General features: G+C 40.5%; 1 protein-coding gene across 1 annotated transcript in view; it reads right to left on the bottom strand.

Annotated features, from left to right (window-relative positions):
* Positions 1-10,785, bottom strand: part of EFHB (EF-hand domain family member B) — a 48,664-nt gene extending 37,879 nt beyond the window's left edge. The window contains exon 1 of the mRNA XM_060149112.1: positions 10,012-10,785. Coding sequence (XP_060005095.1) covers positions 10,012-10,785 — 774 coding nt within the window. The remainder of the gene's footprint in view (positions 1-10,011) is intronic.
* Between the last annotated feature and the right edge of the window lie 2,198 nt (positions 10,786-12,983).

Here is a 12,983-nt window from a genome sequence, read left to right as displayed (position 1 = left end):
CCCCGGTCCGGGAGGATCCCACATGCCACGGAGCGGCTGGGCCCGTGAGCCATGGCCGCTGAGCCTGTGCGTCCGGAGCCTGTGCTCCGCAACGGGAGAGGCCACGACAGTGACAGGCCCGCGTACCGCAAAAAAAAAAAAAAAAAGAGAGACAAACGGAATGAACTTTTGTTTTATTTATATAGATATAAACACACTAAATACGCAACAACAGGCAAATGGTTAAATAAAATATGGTACCTTCAAAAGATATGCTATCGTGGAATCATTTAAAATGATGTATATACATCATTTTAATGGTATAGGAAAATGTTCATGAATTTAAAATAAAGACGTAAATTTGCATCGTACCAATTGAAAGAATCACGTCTCTATCTGCAATATGCACAGAACACCATAGACAAAAAGTTGTTAGTTGTGATCGCCATTTCTGAGTGGTGAGATTCCATGTGCTTTTATTTTCTTCTTTGTACTGTTTTCTCAATATTTTACTGCGTACTGCTTTATTACGCAAAAGGAAGCAATGGAGGCTTTCAAAAAATCTATAAACAGTATCAAATAGAAGAGAAACAGCTGCAAGAGCCCTGGAAATAAGAATGAGAATCAAGTATATGCAGAGCCAGGACGGAACTTAAGAGCAGCTTTAATGGTCACCTTAAGTTCTACTTCCTGAGCTCTAAAGGGGGGACCTCTGCTGATCCTAGGGACCCCTTAACCCGAGAAAGGGAGCAATGATCTTTTCTGAGTCTTTTTCCTTTTGCCTCAAGGGCATTTGTTTTAATGTCTCGGAAATGTCTTTGATTTCATCCTTCAATCCTCTACTGAATGTTTATTTAGACTCTCTAAATAAGTTATATTTAAGTTCTAAAATGTCGTTTCTTCTTCTCTGGCTGTTCTTTTCTTTTTATTATTTTTATTTCTTATTAATTTTTATTGGAGTATAGTTGCTTTACAATGTTGTGTTAGTTTCTGGCTGTTCTTTTAAAAGTTCCAATCTTGTCTTACGAATGCAACATCTTTTATCTCTCAAATAACTTTCCTGTGTGCTTACATTTCCCCTGCTCTCTCTGGGTTTTCTGTTAGCTTGTTTCGGCCCCTCTCTTCAAGCTGGCATCTGATCATCACAAAGTTTAAGACTCCACAGAGATGATTATGGAGCTCCGTGTGTTACAGGGCTTGTTGACTCTCAGGCTTTCCTATAAGATGATCAGTTAATGAGGCAGCCTTTATTTTGGTAGAGTCTCCCTATAAATTTTTTTTTTCCTCTAGGCTATTCAGAATTTCCAGAGGCTAATAATAATGGTAATAATAACTGACAATAATAAAGCACATCACATAGGCTGGATACCATTCTAAGGGCTTCCTATGTATTATTTCATTTAATACTCATAATGGTTTACACAAGGGAGGTACTATTATCATCTCCCTCATAAGCAAACTGAGGCACAGAGAGGTTGAGTAACAGGGTTACACTGCTCATATATTGGCAGATATCTGAGCCCAAGCAGGCTGGCTTCTGAGTCTCTACTCTTATCCGTCATGCCCTCCTGTCTCTCTAGTCACTGCCTACTGGTGAGAGGGTGGGCTTTACCCCCAGCTGCTGGCCCTTGAAGGGCCCACTGGGAGAGGAAGCTAGGGAAACTGCACTACAGAAACTACACTTTTACTTACTAACGTCCCATTTTCAGCCTGGAGCTGCCCTCCTGCCTTATCTTTGGCTTGGAGTCTTTTGACTCCAAAAGGCACTTTGGGAAAATAAATCCACAGTTTTGGTAGAACGGAGTGGGAGCTGGTGGAGAGAGGTGGGAATCATGGGAGCATAAAATGGAGGAGGGGAACTGGAAACCCAGCTACACTGAATTTGGACCTTCAACCAATCCTTCAGTTTTCAGATCCAAGTTTTACTACATCTTCTTCCACAGGCTGAGCTTCTCAGGGATTATTCCAGGCAAATGGGATCATTTCTGGTGGAAATTACCACCTGATTTCCCTCATATTTCATTTCCCCCTGCAAAATCAGTGGCCATGTCTCCATCTTCTTATTTTCTAAAATTTATTGAAATTTTTAAACTGTTGTGTCCTCTTTTATTTTCTTTTTCCTCATGGTTTATTATCTTAAGAAAAAAACAACAACAATTACAGGCCACAAAAGTCAGGAAATTAGCATGGATATAATTCTAGTATCTAATATAAGGACCACATTCAAATATCACCAGTTGCCCCAGTACAGTCCTTTCTAGAAAAAGGAGTATATCCAAGGTCACAGCGTGAGTACTTGGTTCCTCTGAAAACCAGACACCCCCATTAGCCATACAAGAGATTTATGAAGGGAAACACCTGTGAAAGATGAAGGGGGAGGCGGAGGGTAGGCAGGGAGAGCTTTCAGACCATGTCACCTGTGAAGGGAGAGCAGGAAGGAAGTATTAAGAAGGGCTTCAGGCCACAGCACAGTTCTGAGAACACTTTGGCCAGGCCAGTGTGTGGTCTCTGAGACTACGTTTCCCATTAAAGGAATCTGTGTTGGCCAAACAAGTTCAGTTCTAGAGTCCCTGCCTTGCTCTGTCCTGGGGAGTGTGGCCTGGTGAAGGAATGCTGCAGGGGATTCATGGGGCAGCAGGTGGAGGCTGTCAACCGGCTACACTCTTCCCGCCACCCCTGACCCCGGCCCAGACCCCCACCCAGCAGGTCCTCTTGAGGGTAGTCAGAATCCAAGTGCCTCGGTAACCAGCACACATGCATAGCATTTACTTGTCATGTCTGTTCTGTCTTCTTTGGTCAGGAACAGTTCCTAATGTTCTCTTGTCTTTTATGACCTTGACAATTTTTGAGTATAGGTCATTTATTTTGTTAAATGATCCTCAGTTTGGGTTTGACTAGTGTTCTCTTATGATGAAAGTTATACATTTTTGTCAGGGCTATCAGAGAAACAATGCTGTGTTTTTCTACCAGGAAGCCCACACTGTCAATTTGTCCTATTAGTGTTAACTTTGATCACTAAAGGAAGGTAAAGCCAGCTAGGTTTCTCCACTGTAAAGTTTGTAATCAATAATTATTCTATGTAATGGATAAACAACAAGGTCCTACTGTAAAGCACAGGGAACTATATTCAATATCCTGTGATAAACGTACTGGAAAAGAATATAAAAAAGATTTATATGTGTAACTGAATCACATTGCTGTACAGCAGAGATTAACACAACATTGTAAATCAACTATGCATCAATTTAAAAAATTATTCTGTGTAAATATCCAGTTCCTCACTAAACTTTTACCTACTGTTTTAATATCCACTGATGACTCTGACCTAAATCATTACTACTATGACGGTTGCCAAATGGTGACTTTCTAATTCCATCATTCCATCTGTGCTATACTTCAAGGAATTATTTTTTTCTTGCTATTTTTTCAATCACTCATGTATTTATATCAGTATGGGCTCATGGATTTCTGTTTTATTCAATGGTAATTTCTTAATTGAAGTACAGTTCATTTACAATATTGTGTTAGTTTCCAGTTTACAGCAAAGTGATTTGGTTATTTTTTTCAATTTTTTTCCATAGTTTATTACAAGATATTGAATATAGCTCCCTGTGCTATACAGTAGGTCCTTGTTGTTCATCTATTTTATATATGGCAGTGTGTATCTGTTAATCCCAAACTCCTAATTTATCTCTCCCTCCCTCCTCCTTTTATTCAATATTAATTTTATTCAGTGCTCAAAGTATAACAGTTTGGGCCACTGGGAGCTTCTTCAAGCTTGTTTCTGTACCCCTTTAACATATCTGCATTATTCTTTGAGCACTTTCTTACTTTATAGTTCTCAAAGGTGTTCCAAGTTCATATCGTACTACACCAGCCCTAGAGTCAGCCATTCCCCCAAAGAGTCCTGATTCCTTTTAGTAGAGAATGATATTTAGAAATCAAGATCCCGGTTCTGGCGTGCTCATTGCTACTAAGTAAACATTGTTTCTAGATCCTCTTAGAGGATGGAGCTAGGAAATGTGTGGTGTATACACACCCCACACATTTGCATCTATATCAATTCTATGATACTCTGTTTAGTTAAATGTTTAGCTTAGATATTGACATGGATATAGACATAGATGATATAGATATAGATATAGATGATATAGACATAGAGATAGACATAATACCATGAGTTTCCACCAATACCTCCAATCACAATCCAACACAACAGGATTCCTTCTATCCTTCTCCTTTTCGTATTAGTAAGTTTTTTCTCTACCAGTAAGAAACCTGGCTTCTACTGTTCTCGGTCTTTACTTATCTGCTCAGGCCCTCTGTCTGTAATCAAACTCCCAACTGCACTGACCACCTCCTCCCTCAGGCACCTCCTTCCTTAGTTCCCAGCCACAGCAGTGCCACCTCCCTTGGCCAGCTCGTCAGTTGGTCCCCAGTATTACAGGTTTCAGTGACCAAGTATGATTCAAGTCAACTCAGGAAGGTTGATATGAGACCATTGTCAGCTGCTAAAGACCCACTGACCCATAATCATCCAAACTCCGTGTGGGCTGGCATAATGGTCCGATCTCTCCCTTGGTCAAGATCACTCTGTTTTGCTCATAGATATCCCTAACTCGGAAAATCTCAGCAAAAATTTAGGAATGATGGCATCAATCTTTCTGCCCAGAAGGCCCTGAACCCGTTAGGCAAATAAAACCACCTACTTCGCAGAATTCTGCAGAGATTGGCTCTTTGCAAGTTCAGACAAAATGAATCTTTGTGACTTTTTTTTTTTTGAGTATCAGGGCTTGCATGACTATCAGGTTCTCACAAGATTTACAAATAGGTGACCCCTTTGCCTCTACCCATCCCCCAAATAGCTATCAGGGTCTCTTTGTGTAGAAGAGGAAAAAAATAAGGCATCCCTTTGCATGACATTTACCACATTGTAAAATCATTGGTCTATTGGTCTCAAGTCTCTAGATTGTAAGGTTTTTGGAAAGCCAGTACTGTATCATTTTTCATCTTTGTAGCCCTAGCACCTAACATACTGTCTAGTCATTGTAGACAATACTATCTTTTTAAAACCTTTCTTTGAAACTTTCCTTCCTTCCTCCTCTTTGTACTTCAGGCTTCAATACCATTTATCAATGCACTTTGTAAGGTTCAGTTGTTTAGTCTTAATAACCCCAAGGTTTCTGCCATAGTCAGTGCATTAATGTCAATCAAGGGACAGTATCAGGATGTCTTGGAGAAATGACCATTAGAGAGATTTTGATCTCTACCAGAGTGCTGTCCAAGAGCCCTTCCAAGGGTCTACACAGAGAGGACCTCGTTTTACCAGACTCTTTAGTTCTTGAAGAGCACTCCAAAAATCTCCTCTTGGGCCACCATTTCTTGGCTTTTCCTGAATACAGGTCCTTGCTGCTATACCAATAACTGTACCAGCAGTCATTGCTGCTATACCAATGCTGCTATACCAATGACTGTACCAGCAGTCATTGCTGCTATACCAATGACTATACCAGCAGGATTAGAAGGCCTAATGGGGTCTCATAAATCCATCAGAGCAGACCTTCACTTGCAGCCAACTCTGGGCAGCAACTTCAAACCACAGGATGAGTGTCCTTACAATGAGATGCATCTGTTCCCCTCCCCCCAACACTGGAACGGCCTCTCGTGGAGATGACAGTTTCCTGAGTGCACCCTGATGAAAAGCTAGTGTCCTCGCAGGCTGATTTTAGCAGGTTCTTCACAGAGGTATTTCCATCTGAGCTCTGCTCACTGTCATACTTGAAAATGGGTTTTGACCTCTCCCAAATGAACTTCTTCCCTTCTCTGAAACTGGATGAACTCAGGGGCACCAAATACTTCACCAGCCCATCCCTTGATCAGGATGCTGGGGATCTCCTATTCTTTTCCTTTCAGTTGTACGCGTTCCACTAAGCCTACGAGAAGTAGATAATGCACACGATATCTAAACTCTTACAAGCATAAAGAAAATGAAAATATGGAAGTCTTCTCAATTCTTTTCATGTGCTAGCATCCCCCTAATACCAAACTCCAAGAAAGATAACCCAAAAAGGAAAACTGTGTCCAATATTACATGGGATCGTAGATGCAAAAACCCCACTAAAAAACTGGCAAATCAAACCCTAGAATATATTATAATAATATATTACATATATATATGTAATATATATATATGTATATAAACATATATATGTATATGTTTATATATATGTATATAAACCCTACTACAACCAAGTAGGGTTTAGCCCCAAAATATGAAGATGGTTTGTTATTAGAAAATTAATCATATTGATTCAGAAAAAGATATATTTCAACAAATGTGGGGAAAGCTCTTCATAGTTCAAGCTCTATTCCTGACTTTTAAACATACTTAGCAAACTGGGAATGGATATGGCAAAAATAATACTTAATGGTGAACCGTTAGAATCATTCCCATTAAAGTCTGAAAAGCGACTTTTCAATATTGTATTATTGATCGTAGGCAATGCAGTGAGATAGGAAATTGAAATGAGAGTTATATATATTAAAGTAGGAAAGACAAAAGTGTCAATATGATTGTCTACCTAGCAAATCCAAAAGAAATAATAAGCAATTAAGACCAATCAGAGTTCAGCAAGATGACCAGATATAAGAATAAAAAAAACCAAAACAATGAAAACAAACATATGAAACAATTTTCAAACTCATTATAAATCAAAGAAATGTGAATTAAAACAATGCCTTACAAATCATTATTAATTTTTAAAACTTAGTGGTACAATCTTTTAGGAAGGGATTTGGCAACAAGAACTAGAGAAAGATTCATCGTTTAGCTTCTGTTGAAACTCTATCCTAAGGAAATATTCTAAGACATATACATAAAGAAGTTCATAGACTATTTTTACAGAAAAATCTGGAAAAAAATCTATTGTCCAAAAAGAGAGGGAATGAGTTATCTAAAGAATCATATATGGTATACACTACCAAGCGTAAGATAGATAGCTAGTGGGAGGCAGCCGCATAGCACAGGGAGATCAGCTCGGTGCTTTGTGACCACCTGGAGGGGTGGGATAGGGAGGGCGGGAGGGAGGGAGATGCAGGAGGGAGGAGATATGGGAACATATGTATATGTACAACTGATTCACTTTGTTATAAAGCAGAAACTAACACACCATTGTAAAGCAATTATACTCCAATAAAGATGTAAAAAAAAAGGAAGCATATATGGGCTTAAAGGAATATTGCTTTTATCACTAAAACATCTTTTAAGTTCTCTGTAATAACACTGAAAAATTTATTAAATAATAGTAAGTGAAAAGTCAAGACAATTTTTATGCTTGCTGTAACAACTACATAAAAATGATTAGGAGAAAAGTGTCATGGGAAGTATAGTACAGTCTAGAACTCAGACTCTTAAATTGGAAGTGGTGACTTCAAATCCTGGGGCTACTACTTCTTAGCTGTAAGACTTTGGCCAAATTATTTAATTTTCCTCAGTTTCCTCACCGGTAAAGAGTTAATACCTGCAAAGCTCCATGGGTAGCGATGTTGATATAGTAAAGCCACTGATAACAATTAATGTGAGGGCAGCAAAGTGCCAGTAGGCATAGTGTTAGGGTGATAAGATTATTGTGTTTTCATTCCTGTTTTCTAAAATTTCCATGTTATTATCTTTGTTTTATAGTGAAAGTAGATATTTTAATATTTAAAAAATTATTTTAAAAGGAACCTTGTTTCTAATCTAGGCTAATCTCTCCTCTGGCCTGTGATCCCGTTTCCACTCCCTCCTGCTTATCTGGGGTCTGGTTCCACCCATTATCTCGTTTGTGTTATCTCAAACTCCCCTACTGATTCACTAAATAAATAAAATTATTCCTAAATGGAATCTTTACTCTGTTCTCTTCACTGTCACACTTCTTAGGAGAAAAAAAAAAGTTACAATAGTTTTCTCCAATTCTAATTTCACTCTTCAGTATATTGGAATCTGCATTCTCACTATGTTGCTAATTCCCTTAATGCCCAAAGCTAATTCATCTTTATTCTATTTACCCTATCGGAGGGAGACGTTTTAACACTGCTGGTCACTTTCTCCTTGAAGCTCTCTTCCCTGTCCTCTCACATTTTTTTTTTTTTTCCTCTCACATTTAGAAAGGAGGACGTGAGAGGTAGCAGGAAGCAGAGGTTTTAGAACTGCCTGTATTGGAAACTGGAAGCTGGTTTCTCCTTGTATGTGAGATCAGGTCTGAAGCCATAGACCCATAGACTGCAGAACCGATCCAGAAAGGAGAAGCAGGCATGGTCAAGTGAGAAGAGAGTGGCTGGGGAAATCCAATAACGGAACCAGAAAGCAAAGTGGGTCAAAGACAAAAGAACACCCTGACTCCCAAGGGGAACAAAAGTCTGCAGATGCCAAAAAAAAACTTCTGCAGAATCCCTGTGACCACTTCAGCAGAATTGTGTTCTCTAATGTCTCCTTTACTCCCAGAATACTTCAAGGATGCTCCCTTTATGTTGCTCAATACCACCCTCTCAGACTCACCTCTTTCTTCTCTGTTTTTTCTCCCACTTAATCATCCAGGCTTCCTTCCATTTATCAAACATATATTTACTGAATGACCAGTATAAGCTGGACATCATGATACGCCATGAAGCAACATGATAAATAAGAGAAAATCCTTGTCCTCAAGAACTCACCTAGTTGACATTTCTTCCTCTGATCATCTCATGTGTTTCCCAAGGTAAGATCTTGCCTAGACCTTCTTTGTCCCATTTCCACACATGGCTCCAACTGTCTGCCTGGCTTTTTCATCTGATACCCTGTAAATAACTGAAACTCAGGATGGCCAACACCAGATATTCATGTGTCACCAAACCAGAACATGTCTCATTATCAAACTAGAAACTCCTAAGTCATCCATTAACTTCCCTCTCTTTCACCACATAGATCCACAACTGGACGGCAATTCTTAACAATACCGTCTCCTAAAAGGTTCTCAGAATTGCTCTCTCCTCTCCAATTCTTTCCAACTCTACGTTAATTTCAGGCCATCATTACCCTGAAATAACCTTCTAACTTTTTCCTGTCATCCAATATCTTCCCCTTCCAGTCCACCATTATTATTGATATCAGAATTATCTTTTCAAAAGGCAAATTTTATTCATTTCTTCCCTCATGAAGATCCACCATTGCTTCTGTACCCATACGTTTTACCCCTGCATTCGGGACCTTTAGATTTCTTCTTCATCTCTTACCACCATGCTGGCTAAACAGAATTGCTTATACCTCCCAACACAAGAAGCTTTGGTCACACTCCATGCCATTCTTTGCCCAAGATGCTCCAACCGTTTCCATCTGACAAATACTGACACCTTTCTAAATTAGCTGAAATATTACTTGCTCTGTAAAGCCTTTCCTATCTCCTCCAAAACAATTGTCCAAACTCTCCATTGCGCTTCATATTTAGAGTGTACTTCTATTAAGGAAGAATGTTTTCTGTGCATTTAGACATCTATATAATATTTGTTTAGTTATTGCCTCCAACATTGGAATGAGAGCCTAAACCCATGGGATTAGAATCATGTGCTTCTCATTTGACAGTGCCCTGGACCCAGCATAAGGACCACCACAAGTCTTTGCTGAAAGAATAAATAACTCACAGAATAATGAATAGAAAAAGCAAACTGTTTTTGAAAAAAGTACATGAATATTAGGATATAACATGTATTACAGTTGGAGGGTTGAGAAAATGCAGATTGAGGAATGAAATGTAGGTCAAAGGAGAAAGGAGGGAGAAATCAAGAGGACCCATTCGTGTGCACAGAAAACAAAGCGGACATTAGAAAAGAAGGCAGAGAGTCAAAGGAGATCGGACAGAATAACAGCTGGAAAGAGTCTCTTGGGACAAGGAATATCAGAATCTCAACAAAATCTCTGCAATTTGACTCTGCAAATCCAAACAAGTCTCACTCGTTTATCATCTTGATAGAGACATGGCTATACATAGTTCCTACGGAAAGTACTAGGAAAAAACTTACACTTGGCCAGCAAGGCAACCGATCAAAAAATTTCCCAGAGTATATGGGTCTGATGCGATCTGGAGGTTCTACTCCTGGTTCAATGTTCTCAGTCTCCCTTTGCTCTTCAGGTTGTTGAGCCAACTGGCACTCAGAAGGTTCTATCACCAAGCCCATTTGGGGTTCTGTAGGCTTAGTTTCATCTGGATCCTCTGGTTGGGGGAACCCCATGTCCACCTCCACAGGAGGCTGCATCTCCATGCTGGGCTTCATCACCACACAGGTGGACTCTTTTTCCAGTCCCTGTCTAGGTTCCATACCCAAAGTAGGTTGCTTCCCCACTGAAGCCCCTAACTGTTCAGGGTCACCAGACACAGGACATCTCCTGCTGCCTAGAGCCTGTGGACTTTCACACACCAGGCCCAGTGGAGACTGTGCTACCCTTCCAGGACGACACCCTGCCAGAAAACGCTCATTTTCTAAACCTGCTCTTCCTGGCAACATTCTCAGAGGACATTTTGTTTCCTGTGAGGCTGAGACCCTGCTGACTCCTAAATTACTCCCGTCCATGAAAGTCCTAGAAATATTCTGTCTTTTTAATCTTATATCAAGCCCATTGCTCGATGGACATTTTGTTTCCCGTGAAGCCATCCTCTCCTCATATTTATTACTGCATGGAGAATCTTCTTTTCCTAATCCCACTCTGAGCCCCAACTCCGTGGGAGATGTTGTTCCCATGAAGACCCTTCTCTCTCCTAAGTCATCTTTTCCTTCCTGGGTGAGTGCCACGTCCATGCTCAGGGGAGATTTCCTCTCAGATACCCTCATTCCTCCAAGGGCACTCATCTCTAAGGGGTAAGCTGCACCTGGCTCAAGGGAAGATCCCAATCCCTTGGAGCGCCCCAACCCTTTGGGGGACCCCACTCTTACGAAAGAGCACATCTCCACTCGGACTTCCTGCCCACTGCTTCCTGCCCGCCACTTCACACCTAGCAGAATTCACTGGGGAAAAGAAGATGGAGGTCTGTTTACCCAGTTACCTGGGAAACGGGGGCGGGGCTTGGAGCGCAGCTCTTTCCAGGGCAGGACCCCACCCATCTCTCTCCCTCTTTCTCCTCTCCCCCACTCTCTCCTTTTTCTCTCTCCCTCATTCCCCCTATTCTCCCTTATTCCTTCTCTCTTTTCCCCCCCTTCTTTAGTTGATTTGGAGGGCAGGAAAACTTGAAGGATGTGGTCTTGGGCTCCAGATCAAATGACCCCAAACTTCTCTTTGGTTTCCCAAGCAACGCGGTCCCGTTAGGATGGGTTCAGCCAGGGGCCTACTCCTGGCCACGGGCCTATTAATTTTACTGGCGATCAGAGAATAAATAACCCTCTTTCTGGTGGTGACCACCAATTTTAGATCCTTCCTTGTGAAAGTACATGCACACTGCATGTAGTTCTTTCAGCACTTAAGACATCCTTTAAAAATTCTGTAAAGTTACTATATTTGGCAGCTGTGGTAAGGAACATCTTAAAGTCTTTGAAAACACACTCCAATAAATAGGCTTTAAATAGCATTTCAAGTAAATATATTAAAATTTGAAATGCGTTACACAGTAATGCATATTGACTTTTTAAAATAATGTGGCGAACTCAAAATTAAGTATGGGATTTTTTTTAAACTCAAGGTTTAATGAATGTATATTTGGTGAATATTTGTCATGTTCTACACATACAGGGGATACAGAACACCTCGCTTAGAATTTGAATGAAATTTATGAGATTCCACTTTTTTAAGAAAGCCTCATGAAAAACTTGCAAAGTCCAAATTTTTTTTTTTTTTTTTTTTTCTGTACGCGGGCCTCTCACTGTTGTGGCCTCTCCCGTTGCGGAGCACAGGCTCCGGACGCGCAGGCTCTGCAGCCATGGCTCACGGGCCCGCCGCTCCGCGGCATGTGGGATCCTCCCGGACCGGGACACGAACCCGTGTTTCCTGCATCGGCAGGCGGACTCTCAACCACTGCGCTACCAGGGAAGCCCCCAAATTTTTTTAAAAAGTGGTTAAGGGATACTATTTTACATTTGTAAAAACAGTGTACTGTAATTTTCTAGATAGCTAGTATACATATTCTTCTCCCCCTAAGCAATTTAAATGACTTGATTGTGTGTAAATCAAGGTATATCTGTATAAGTGTTCATTCGATTCTTTTGTTTACGACTATCTACAGTACTGAGTCCTCATTTTGTGTCAGTTCTGGGAATACAATGGACTAAGCTAATCCCTACCTCATAGAATTTATATTCTAGTAGGGATAGATAACCATCAAGTAAAGCAATAAATAAGATCATTTCACATGATGAGTGATGAGTACCATGAAGAAAACAGAACACTTTGATATGGAGGGAAGCTACTTTAGAATTGATGGGCTTAGAAATCCCTTAGGTATGTGACCTTGAGCTGAGGCTTTCATGATGTCCTACAAAGACACTAGCTTTTAAACCTGAATAGCTCAAGTTTCCATAGCCTTTTTCTCACTGCCTTGCCACCATGCCTACAATTCCTTATGCCAGAATTACCTTTCGGTTTGTCTCCAGACAGTCCCATTTAAAAGTGAATGTTACCATTCATTACCATCTATGCAAAGAGTCATTCTTCAACTACACAATGGAAAGATTTCCTGGAGGAGAAGGTAGAAGACATGGAGTGTTGTGGATGATTGAGAGATGCAAGGTGCTGGGAATTCCTGAGTCGGTGTTTAGAGATTTGAGGGCAAAGGCAGCACTAAGGGCAGTGTTCAGTTCTGCATGACTTTATTTAGGCTCCATCCATTTTGTAGCTTCCTTAAGAAATTTTACCACCTAGTAGTTAAACAGGAGAGAAGGGGGCAGGGCACAACCTTTAAAAGAATAACATAGCCCGAGGACACGACATAAACAGATTAGAACAAAATAGGTCCAAGATGGTGGACAAGTCGACTTCCACTAGACCTAGAGCCTCAGTATATGATCAT

The sequence above is a fragment of the Lagenorhynchus albirostris genome, chromosome 5 (genome assembly GCF_949774975.1).
Source record: "Lagenorhynchus albirostris chromosome 5, mLagAlb1.1, whole genome shotgun sequence".
In the NCBI taxonomy this organism is placed as follows: Eukaryota; Metazoa; Chordata; class Mammalia; order Artiodactyla; family Delphinidae; genus Lagenorhynchus; species Lagenorhynchus albirostris.
Note: the sequence above shows the minus strand (reverse complement) of the source record. Positions and strands in the feature narration are given on the sequence as shown.